This window comes from Cupressus sempervirens, chromosome 3 (genome assembly GCF_028749045.1).
Source record: "Cupressus sempervirens isolate cs-2001-9-10 chromosome 3, ASM2874904v1, whole genome shotgun sequence".
Taxonomy (NCBI): Eukaryota; Viridiplantae; Streptophyta; class Pinopsida; order Cupressales; family Cupressaceae; genus Cupressus; species Cupressus sempervirens.
The window spans coordinates 302,095,248-302,107,848 of NC_143120.1; the positions used below are offsets into that span (position 1 = coordinate 302,095,248).

Here is a 12,601-nt window from a genome sequence, read left to right on the forward strand (position 1 = left end):
GAGCTATAAGTCTTGCTATCTTGTGGAGCAGGAAAGTTATTTTATATTCAGATTTGCTATTGCATTTGGAGTGATCAACACTCTAGCTTTCTTCTTCTATGGACAGACATGGGAGATTGGTAGTTCTAGAAGCCGGTGGAGTAATGCGGAATTTAGCACAAAAATGAATACTTTGCAGGAGAGTATGGAAAGACTTAAGCTTCGTCAACAGAGGTTGGTAGAGAGCTTGTCGGATCCAGAGATAGCTGAGAGGACAGCGAAGTATATAGTTTCTGCCTTTAGAAAGCCGACTTTGAGGTTGCAAGGAAAGAAGCTTCAATTTTCCCCGATAGGTGTCCATGATGTAGATGTACCTGTATTTAGTACAAGACCTGCTAGTCCTATCTGCAGTGTTGATGGTGGACCCATTTTACAAAGATCAGTAGATGTGTCTGTACCCTTGGTGGATAACGACACTAAGCTTCAGCATGTTGAGGCCCCTAGAGTTGTTGCAGTTAGTGCAGAGACAATTAATGCAGTTATTACCACTGATACTTCAGGCTTTCTTGAGGAGGGAATTATTACTAGAGATTTGTATGGGAGTTGTGATAGTGTTGCTCCACTGCAAGAGGCAGTGGCTTCCTTAAGTGGGCCCAATGCATGTATGGAGTCACCCAGCTGTGATGTCAATGATTTGGGTGTTACAACGGAGTCAATAAATGTGGGGTCATGCTCTAGCATTATTGATTCATAGCCTGGAATAGAGTCATGTGTGCAAAGTCAGGTGATGGCAGCTGAGACTCTATTAGGTGACGGGGATGTAGACAGTGCGGACACCTCTGGTGATTTGTTGGATGATGCTATGATTTGCACTAGGTATGATACCCCTTGCCAGATATTGGGTGATGACTCTTATGAGATTTTGATGAGTCTCGAGATCAATGTTTACAAGATCTTACTATTGAGGTGGAAGCTGAGACTTGTGGGGAGATCGAGATTGCGAGGACTTCTATATCTTCGAAGAAGTTGTTTGAGATACATAGTAGTTGTATCTCAGATGCAGAGTTGTGCAAGGATGATAGCACACGTATGAGTGATCTTGTGGTGGACAGTTCTGATTCAATTTCCTATCACAGTGCAATTAGTAAGACACAAAGCTTGAATAGGAGTCAGGGGTTACAAAGCCATCATGTCACTTATCAGCTGAAGGTGAGTGGCAACGACATTTATTCATCTCTTGATCATTATGATGCTATTCGGCATATGCTAGCTACATCTGGTTGGGGTGGCCCTGTGTTAGATGAGCACAGTGATAGTAGTCTTTCCCTAGCAGAGGTTCATGCGCTTCAAGAGGCTGTTAGGATCTTGAAGCATAGTTACTCTCAGTAAGTTGATGACAAAGATTACCTTCTGGAGTGGCTTCTAGAGTGGGGTAGCACCTACTATGAGGCGTCGTTAGGGAAAGAGCAGGTGGTTGAGCTCACCTAGGAGCTTGAGGTGATGGTGGACTCTCTTTGGTATACTCAATTTGCTCTTCAGGAGTCACAGTCACAGTTGGGTGAGGCTACCATGGAGTTAGAACCAGTACAATCAACACTAGCCCCAGACCCTGTTCAGTTACATATTGTGGTTGGTGTTGAGTTTGCTTCTACGGTTGAGGATGAGGAATGTGATGATGTGGCCAAAACATTTGTCTAGGATATGAGTGTAGTATGTACAAAGGAGGCAAGAGCATCAGTGGAGACGGGCACTCATGGTGATTTTCTTTCTTCTACTGGAAGTGAATCTATTTCTTCTTTGCTTACAGCTAGTAGCATTAGCCAGTTGGCATTGTCACATTTTCAGATAGATGAATTGTGGATTGCAGGGGAGCAGATTGATGCTACCGCATATAATTTCTATTGTATTGAGTCATTCATGGAGTATTTGCTTGAGAGCTTGGATTTGTGGGAGGATTCATACAGTATATTTAAGGGTGCTCTCATTCGGGGCTCTTGTGCTATTCAACGATTGGTTAGGAAGATTGTAGACACCTTGGTTACAATGCTTCCTAATAGGGATTTTGTAGTTGGGCTTGCTAAGAGGGTTGCCCAGGATCCTACCCGACCAATAGTTCAAAGTCAAAGATTAGAGCCATCTTCTGATTTCCAGTTTGATGATGATGAGCCCTTGACAGAGATTAGAAGTTTTTATCGGCATTACATTGTGAAGAGTGCTCATCACTTTTCTATTTGCCCACAGGTGGACTTGGTTTTCAGTATTATGGATGGTGATAGAAGGTTCGGTATTCATTACACCCGCAAAGGGCGTACTTCTCCACTAATGGATGGAGATTCTGAGATATAGGGTATTGTGAAACAGTTGAATGTGCTAGTGAATGAGACAAATCAAAATCTCAAATGGATGACCCAACTGATTTCAAAGCCGAGATTTGAGCAAAGAATGATATCACTTTTTCTAAGAGTGGAAGGTGATGATACAGTTGTGGCTTTAGATTTGCGAAAAATTTCTTAGAAAACACTGCATGAGTTGGGCACAATTGAGGTGGAATGTGATGACAATTTATGTCAGGTTAAGTTAGATGATGCAATTGTTGGCATGAGTTCCCTGGATCATATATTTGATGGCGATGCAGCGATAGTGGCAGTAGGAGCATGCAAGGATACTGTCATATTAGCAACCACTTCTATGTCAGTTGAGCCATCCAATGAGGAGTTTAGCAGTATGCAAGCAGTTGTATATGTGTGCTCTGATGGTAGTACACTTGTTATTGTTGATGAGGTGAGCGATGTAGTGATAAAGTAATGTTATACTATCGATCAACAAAGTGTTGATGTTCACTTCCTGAATAGTCCTATGTTTAACATGGATGCAACATTGTCTTATGATAATCTGTTGTTTGAGGTTGATGTTGATCACTCACATGAGTGGAGTTGGGCTTAGTTTTCACCATCTGTAAAGGTTCAGTTTTATGTTGCAGCAGTTAATAACGTTCTTGTGTCCACAGATTTTGATGTGGCTACACTTATGGTTGATACAGTTGGCATGAGTGCATATGGTTCTCTTGTAGCTACGTCTCTTCAAGGGATTGTTGCTCTGAATTCCAATCTAGTTTATATTATATGGGTGAGAACCAGGATGAAGATATTTCTTGTGGAGGATTGTTCTAGTGATATTCTAACTCCTACGTCATTAGCACAAGTTCTGAGTGTTATATTGCAGTTTATGTTGTTAGTCCTGATGATGTTAGTGGTATGCAGTTGGTTCAATGTTAACAGGGGTGTCACATACTACTACATTTGGGATCGAGGTGGAGGTTGGAGTTCACTATTATTCTTGGATTGCTTGAGGGCAAGCAATCTCGGGAAGGGAGGATTGTAATATCCCCATTGGTTGCTAGCATCAGAATTTCAGGGGTTAGCCTAATATTGGATCCTCGTAGGCTAATGAGGATGATTAGAGGGTTTTATGAGGATTGATTCATCTCCAACATTCAGCGGTTTATGGATTTGGCCTTTGTTCGATGCCATTTGGACTCCATTTGCCATACTTACTATGTATAGTAAGTCAAAGGTAATAGAGATGGACCCTTTCTATTTTTAAAAAGTGTATTTGGTCACATGGGGAATTATGGGGAGAGATTCCTGTTTTAGACGGCATGGCAATCAAACAAGTATTTCAAGAGATATTAAAGTTCAAGTGACTTAAGTGATTTATTTAGATATTTTAATGTTATAAAGTTATAAAGTTACTTAAGTGACTAAAAGACGAAATTGGCTTTTAATCCCACATTGCCTAGTTGTTTGTCTTCCCTCATATCGAGGTTATAAAAGCGTGGAGCTACATTGGGATGGAGAGCATGAATATATGTTATTTTCTCAAATTCTAAGAGTTGCTTAAATGTGACTGGACATTTCCTAAGGACGAAACCCCTTGAGGAAAAGGGTGAGACTAAATGCAAACCTAGTATCTCACATTGTGTTTTCAGAACTGAGATTCAGACTGATATTGAGCTACAGGAAGTTGGAGTTCCACGGCAGGAAGGAGAGCAGGAGATTAAAATCTACACAGAGTTCTTGCACGTATAGGACATTGTCCAATAGTATTGAGCTTGTTTGGCAAGCAAGGTTGGCAGACGTTCATAGTTGAGAGGTAAATACAGCAATTAAATTCATTTACAGTGGCATTGACTCACATCACAGACTGGGAGCAGCTTGGCATGTATATGACATTATCTGATCATTTGGAGTTTGGACGGCAAACAGAATGGACTGTCATACTAGCTGAGATAGTGTTGGTGGACTTTGCATGAGCCAAGTTCCCTATTATCCAAAGTCTTCTCTGTCAACGTTCTCCTAGCAGTGAGACGACAGTAGCTTTGCACGTGACAGTGAGCAGCAGCAGACAGGCACTCCAAGCTTTACCACGGGTACACTTCACATGGGTCACCTTCAGTGCAGCGATAGCAGATAGGAGTGGACGTTCAGAACAGCAGGCAGATTAATTAGGGCAGCCACATTTTCAGTTGTTACCAGCAACTGGTGCACGTTGGAGTAACTGGGAATTAGCAGTCCCGAACTGAGATCATTAAAGACATGCTGTAGACAGCAACACAGTTCCTCAGTTATCTGTGATTTATATAAGGTTCTCTTTATCATTTGTTTGTGTTGGTAACTTGTGTTAGTAATGTAAAGATAGATTAGCTTGTTGGGATACAGTCAATGATTACTCCATGGTTTTGGATAGATTAAATGTTGTATGAGGTCTGCTGTAGTGGAGAATAATAAAAATTCAGAACTGTTATTTCTTGAGTTTTCATATTGTTTGCACAATCCTTTGGTCTCGTTACTATATTCCCGTGAGTCGGATTTCTTACAGCAGTATCCAAGCTTGAGACCTGGGTTACGTGCTAACTGTTTGACTAAATACTTCTAGCCCAAACTTGATCTCCTTGATCAGAGCAAGCACGGATTAGTACAGATTTGGAACTCCTATAAATATGCCTCAAATTTGAGAGAAAAAGGATCCCGCCATCTTTGCATATCCATAACCTTTACATATTGAATCTGTGCCTAAAATAAGCAGACCTATATTCCTTTTTCTTAACAGATGAATCTGATTGTTAAGAAATCATTAGTTTCTCCCACATTCAAATGATGGAATTATAGACTGATCTGCATGCTAATAATAGACAATCCTAGTGCAGAAGTCATCCGAGATTATGAAGGGACACTCAAGAGAGTTGCTTCAAAGAAGTTGTTAGATGGATCTAATCATGTGGTTGAGACTCAAGCAATTCTTTTAGGGCTTCATCTCACAACTCCGAGTGGAATTAATTCATTGCAAATCGAAGGGGTTACCATTGTTATCTTTTATACCACTTGAAAAGAGACTCGATAATGGAAAACTGATAATAATCTTCATGAAATTTGGCACTTCTGGAGTCTTTATACAATTACACAGTGCAACATTATTTTCAAGTGTTAAATGGCACTGCTAATTTCTTCAAAAAATTTGGCATTCATGTGCACGGCAAGCTAATTGTGGATTCCTCTATGGCTCGTTTGGATGGTATTTCCACAAGCTGGCACAGATATAAAGGTCTAACTGATCATCAAACATACAAGCAGAGGGCTCAACACTTGGTTGCAATCATTAATGACAGGTTAGTTATTCAGTTATAGCTTATGATAGACTATTCAATAATTTTGTGGAAAATCTCAACCTCATAAATGAAGTGTAGAAAAAGTTGGAAGCAGTTTACAAAGAAAAACCATCAACTCAGATGGTAAAAGATCAAATTCAAATCTTAAAAACAGAAGACCAATTGGAAGATATGTTTCACCAACTTGAAACATTTGAGGTGGGATTTATCTCATAAATGCCTAAATACAGAGCTATAACCACAATTTCAAAATAACGACGAATTATAACTTACATTATGTGTTCTCCCTACTTGGGTGGTACATGTAGAGGGCATTTCCTTCAACATAGCATCCTACAAAAAATATCATACATGAATTTTTACCGACCCTACTAGTTTAACCATAATTCATATAAATATAGTAATGGTAAGATGAAATAACTCTAAAATTCAGATATGTACAGATAAAAGAAAAACCTTTAATTGACTTTAACACTATAAGTTTTAAATCAGTAAGCAGTATTTGTTGTTGTTTACAGTGCATATCAGAAGTTATAGTAGATAGTTGAAGTTCAACATACCATGGTGGTATTTATTTTTTGCTGGTATTCTGGTGTTGCGTTGTTATGTCCCTGTTGTTGAGAATCTAGTGAGGCCATTGTGCTTCACCAAGTGTTCTGTACAGCAGAAAGCATAGAGTGCAATAGAATAATCAATATTTAACAACTTGTCCCTCATAGAAAATAAACTTACTGATGCATTACTATAAAAGCAAAATTGATTTTCATTAATCCAAAGACACAACTCTGACTTTAAGATTAAATGTTGCAAAATTTAATCAGATTATTCCCAGGCTTTATTTCCTTGTGCAAAAGAAGATTGTTCTGCCAAAAATGAAAAAATTTAATAGTTCCTATTATATGATGTTCACAAAATCATCAAATAATTTAGCATCTTTAGTTGGTTTCAACATATTCAATTTCTCAAACTATCCCATAGGCTTTGCATATAAATGGTAATAGATCCTCTTATTTTTGCATAACAAAGAATTACAAAGCTTCAGCTAGGAGCAAACACTAAAGCCTAGCAGATACAAGCAAACGTGTTTTATCTCCTATCCTTAAAAAAGAGAGCTCCATGGTCCACTAGGAGCCTTTGTTAATTGCCTCCACAGCTTTCATCTATGATATTTCTTTTTTCCCCTTCCTCACACCTCTTTGTAGCAGCAATTCGTCCAGGGCAGAAAAAGCCCCCAAACCATTCAACTCTTCCAAAAAAGGAGGTGAATTCTAAAGCAACAAACTCTCACTACCAGAAATAAAGTCCCACAATCCAATAATAAGTTGAGATTAGCACCTTTCATTTGCAGATACACCTATTGTTAAAACTCAAACAAAGAAGATGAGATTTCAGAAAATGAATTGTGAACTTCAAATTCAATCACATAATCACCATGGATCATGGTTACGGGGAGACCCGTCTCCCCCTAAAAGTCACGTCTCGGAGACTTTTCGTGTCTCTAGAGACCTCAAAAAAGGTTGGAGACTTCATGGCGAAGTCTCCTTAAGTCTCTCAGTCTCCTAATCCAAAAAGTGAAGTCTCATCGAAGTCTCCTGATAAAATATAAATGTAAAATACAATATTAAATAATTTTATATATTTTAGCCCTCATTTTAATGTTTTTTATGCAAAAATCAAGACCAATGAGATACAATATTGTGATATGTGAGTTTTGAAATATTTGACTCTACATTAATGTGACATTACTATTATTATTTACTCTAGTCTTTTAGTTTTACAGTATTACAATTTTCAAATTTTGTATTTAGTATTAGCCTCTTTAAACTATAAAAAAAAAATTGTTGTCTCCAAGTACCCCCGTCTCCCATTTTTGGAAAATTGCCGTACCAGTACCGGAGACCTCCAAGTCTCCACGTCTCCCGGTGACCTTGCCATGGATAGAGCAGAAATTTGGTGTGCATAAACATAATGAATTGAAGGCATAACTTGTTAAATATTGAACCAGAAGATTATAATTTATTCAATGACAGATAGAAGATTACACAAGACATCATACACAAATTTGAGGGTGAAAAACCCTCCAATTGAGGGTGAAAAAATTTAAGGCAGGCACACTGTATTTTGTTATTTGATTATATTCCTCTTCTATCTGTTTAAACGGGAAGACATACCAATTAATTAAAGTGTCCAATGATACCTTTAGTGTGTCTCAACGGCCATGATTTTGGGTGTTAGAAAAGGGATTTTGAGTTTCTGTACGTTTGACTGCAAATCCAATGGCTATCTACATGATACAGCTGTTTTTTCCCACCCGGTCCCATCCCTGTTACATAGCACATCAACAATTATTACAGATTTCTTGAGTAACGGAGGCTCGTTTGGACAAGCAACATGGAAATGGTTGATTTTTTGCATTCTTTGTCACTTACGGCGAGAGAGAAGTGAAGCGTCCATCAGGCCTGCATCTCTTTGTGTTTGGAGAGGATTTGAGATTGAGAGGCAGAGGTGAATTCACACCATGGAAGTGGAGGCTTTTCAAGAATGTCGGAAGGAAGAATCTCTGAACTTCGTCAGGGAGGAGTTTTATGAGAGTATTCAAGCTCCCAAGTAGATTGATTTTACCCTTCCTGTTCCAGAGTAACCTCTAATTGACGACAATGCATGGTTTTGTGTTCGAGCTGGTATGTTCTATTCCATATCCTCCTTGTGCTTTCATAGTTTTTTTTTTGTTCTTATCATTGTTCCAGTAGTTTGCGTCAGATTTCTATCATACCCACTCCGAATTTCTTCATCTCTGCATATCTTTCATGGCTTTTAGGGTTTTCGGGTTTAGGTCATTTAGGGGTTTCAGAGGCTTATGGCGATCGCAGGGGTTTGGGCGAACCCACTGAGGGATTAATGTTCTTCCGTCTCTTCTGTAGAGAGGGAAGTTGATGTTCCCACATGATCATTTGTAAGACGCGCAATCAAACAGTATCTTATTGGCCAAATCCATCGTTGGAAGAGAAAGTATATATCTCATGGTGGACGGTGCATGGGATTTTATCAATCTAGAAAGTTTATACCTTCTAGATGAAATTTTAGTAGATTTGAAATTACTGCACTGAGTTAGACACACGGTTGATCTTTTTTCTTGGCAATGGGGTCACTAAAAAGAGCCAAGATGTCAGAAACTAATCAAATTAGGCAGCTTATTCAAGAATAGCATTGTATTTTGACACAGAAAATGTATTAAAAAACCAGGCATTCAGGTAGTTATTCATTAAAGATCATACTTCAAACAGAAGTACCTAATCATATAGGAACACATATAACGCATAGAAGGGACCGTTGAGGGTGGGGCAATGAAATCTGCAGAGATCAGATTATACAGGGAGCTCACTATATCTATATTATCAGAAAGCTAGGAGCAAACGCTAGACATAATATTAATTATCGGGGCATAAGCAAGCATTATGGCACGTAAGGCAACTGTTACAGTAATACATCTTCATCCAGAAGATTTGCTGCAGCGATATTTGTCATTTTGGAAACCCTTGCAATTGTGTCCTTGTACCGTTGTTTTGTAACCTTACAAATAATTAATCCCCCCTGCAATTGGATCCTGTACCAATTAATCAGGACTTCTTTTAGGGGAGGGATGTGCGCCAGCAATTAATGGAGGCGTGCAAAGTAGAGGGAGGAATGGAAGCGATTCCCAGAATATTGGCGGAAATCAAGAAATTTTCGTTACGGGATTAGCAGTATGTGCTGCTTAATAAATTCAAGGGCAATTCGAATTTGAGTACTGTGCCCTACTCCGTGAGCCTATAAGAGGGGCGACTGCCATTAATGGAGGACATTGAAAGTACAGAGAGAAGGAGATGAAGAGATTCGGCCCCCTTTATGGAAATCGAGTCATTTTAGTTAATGGGTCACACAGTACTGTCTGGTTGAAGCAAAGAGTAGTTGAAATTGATGATTGAGCTCCTAAATACCTGCAATCATGGCTTTTAGCCCTTATTTCCAGATTTTTGGGGGTCTATCCTTTCACTCCATTCCTGCAGATATGAAGATAATATATCCAACAGATTTTATGTACATTTGACAAGCCCAGGACGAACCGCTGAGCTTCTTTCTTTCTCCTTAAGTCGATCAACGAGCTCTTCACCCATATGAGCCCTTCACTTCCAAGTTCCAAATAATCCCTGCTTGATGGGTTTGTGACAAGATGAAGAAATACCAAACAGCTTCTTGGTACCGGCTCCCATGCAAATCTGTGCCAATGTCTATGGCATGTCACAGATGGATGTATGGGTTGCGGTAACTTTTAAAATAGCTCAAGACAATACATAAAGAAAAAAGTTAAAAGTTAAAATGATTTGATTTAATTTTTTATAAAAGTGATTAAAAAGTATATAAATTTATTCTATAAGTATTCATTAATTTATTATGAAATATCTTTTAAAATTTTAACAAGAGCTCTGTAGAGCTATGAGAAATTATTATAACTAAATATATGTAATATTAGTTAGAAATATAATATATGAATATACAATATTAATATTATGATATTAGTTCTAGATATTTGTTTGATATTTTTAGAAAAGATTAACATTTATGTATTATAAAATATATTTGATTATAATTATGTAACAATATTAAGTTAATTTTTATTAGTTTATAGATATATAAAAATTAAGTTTATAGATATGTAAAACTTATGTTAAGTTATTTCAAAATTTTCAAAAAATTAAAGCTATAGATAGTAGTGAGCTCAAAATTAATTTTTCTATAATCTAGTATTACTAAGTGGGTGCTAATTTTAATTATATTTTTAAAATAAGATTCAAATTCTTTAAATTAGAAAATACTTAAAATTTGATTGACACCAAGTTCAATTCAATTAATATATAATATATCTTAATATTCTAGATCAAATACATTATTCTATCATTAAATATTTATATATAACAAACAAATTATCATTATTATATAATTAATTTTGAAAATATCAAATTAAATATAATTATATAATTAAAACTAGACACTAATTGAATTGATTTCAATCTTGTATTTACTCTTTATTTTTGTGTTTGTTAATTTTAATAATGGTTTGTAACATATAATTATGATAGAATTAGATTTTTATTTGGTTCTTAGCACCATTTAATTGGTTAAAAAATTTCACATTGTGTACAATGAATGTATATAAATAAATAAATGATTCAAAATGAGGATAATATGGCTATGGTAAGTAACATAAATTAATTTAAAAATGAAAATCTTGTCAAAATTTAGAAGTTGAATATTTTTAGAGTTGTATAAATTAAATGGGGGGGGGGGGGGGGGGTCTATTGAAAACATTAGTACATATATAGGCAGGTACTAATAAGGTTTTAGGTTCTACTTGATGACGTAAATCCCAAAATTTAGGCATTGAATATTTGGGCTCTCTTCCCAAAATCATAATATAGTTTTTGGTCATGTAATTAATTTATCCATTACTTAAGTTCATATTTTGGTTTGACTTGAAAAATATATCTTTATAAAAGTTGGGGACTAAAAATAAATGTGTGATAAGAATATGTCATGTCATATAATAGCAGAGAATGGTTAATCAATTACCTTACTCTGTCCAAGGCCTACATTCAACCAGGAGTGAACTTTGACAATCTTGATGCCCTAGAATTCTACACACCGAACTCTGAAAAGTCCAGCAAGGCTAAGACTGGCTTCAAATTCCCTCCTAATTATCATGTAGAGAACCCTAACGACATACCTGAAGTTATCATGGTGGTCTAGAAGTAAGGTATTGCCTTTGATGTCCTTTTGGGATTTTGCTCAAGTTTGGTTAGGGTTTATCCTGTGAAGTTGATAGATATCGGATAATATATAGTCTATGTTGTAAGTAGTTTGATCCATAGATACTATATGATCAATAATGGCCTATATGTATGAATTATAATGTTTGTACTCTGTTTTTGTAAGAAGCTTTGTATCTCAGACAATTGTAGTAATACCCACTTCTATAATCATGTACAGATATTTGGCTGAATATAAGTAGTATGTTTTATATTATTGTTGGCTTGATAAAATTTGATCATGGATGCCCACAGGCTTAAAAGTGTTTGGATTTTGTTTCAAATCTTTCAAATTCTAATGCTTAATACTCTTTTAGGTCTGATTGGTTTAAAAATTTGAATTAGGGGTTACATAGTTTAATCATAATCCTTATTTGGTCTAAGGCTTTATCATTTGCTCTGCTCGTTTAATGGCATGCTTACTTTAATAATCATTTGCTGGAGATAAGATTTTAGTGCATTCCAGTATATGTTGACTTGAATTTGTTATGCTCTGCATCTAGGGCAATTTATGAGAAAGTAGATTAAGTTTATTATTGTGACTTGAAATTTGATTTTGTGGTGTTGGATGGTGTTTAATAGATTTTATTAATTTTCTATATTAGTCTAGAGGATTTGTTGCAGCTCTTACTAAAGTTTCAATTCCTTCTCAGCTTGATGGAAGATCTGTTACACTTTGGCTAAAGTCTTAGATTAGGGTTCTTCTCCTTTAGGATAGGGTTTGGTAGTTTTGTTTTGAATGATTTTAGATTGATAGTATAGACCCAAAGCTTTAATTAGAGATTCTATTGGGTTGCCCTGTTATTAGCTCTAAGAATGGATGAGAGGTGGTTGTTAGGATTGTCTGTTTGCTCTTTAAAACAAAGCAGATTCGGAATGGTGTTTTGGATCTTGCTGGTAGTTGGCTCTGAACATGGATCTAGTGTTGATGGTAATCCATGTATAATTTGAATCTAGATTGTAGGCTTCATGGAGACCCAAAAAGGAATTTTAGGGTTTATGCTACTGTTTAGACTAGGATCTGTTGTTAAATATATCTTGATAATATAAGGAATCTATTTTTTGATTAGAAGTATAGTTTTCAGATGGACATCTAATATTGAGCATTCTATTT

At 36.5% G+C, this 12,601-nt stretch overlaps 1 protein-coding gene across 2 annotated transcripts in view; it reads right to left on the reverse strand.

Annotated features, from left to right (window-relative positions):
• Positions 1-9,933, reverse strand: part of LOC149566184 (uncharacterized) — a 30,958-nt gene extending 21,025 nt beyond the window's left edge. The window contains exons 1-4 of one of the 2 annotated variants that reach the window (XM_089819594.1): positions 8,074-9,933; positions 7,842-7,967; positions 6,205-6,300; positions 5,918-5,977 (exon numbers count right to left, since the gene is read on the reverse strand). In XM_089819594.1, the coding sequence (XP_089675720.1) occupies positions 5,918-5,977; positions 6,205-6,282 (138 nt within the window). In that variant the 5' untranslated portion in view covers positions 6,283-6,300; positions 7,842-7,967; positions 8,074-9,933. The remainder of the gene's footprint in view (positions 1-5,917; positions 5,978-6,204; positions 6,301-7,841; positions 7,968-8,073) is intronic. The other variant, XM_089819593.1, reaches the window with a different exon arrangement.
• Positions 9,934-12,601: the final 2,668 nt, after the last annotated feature.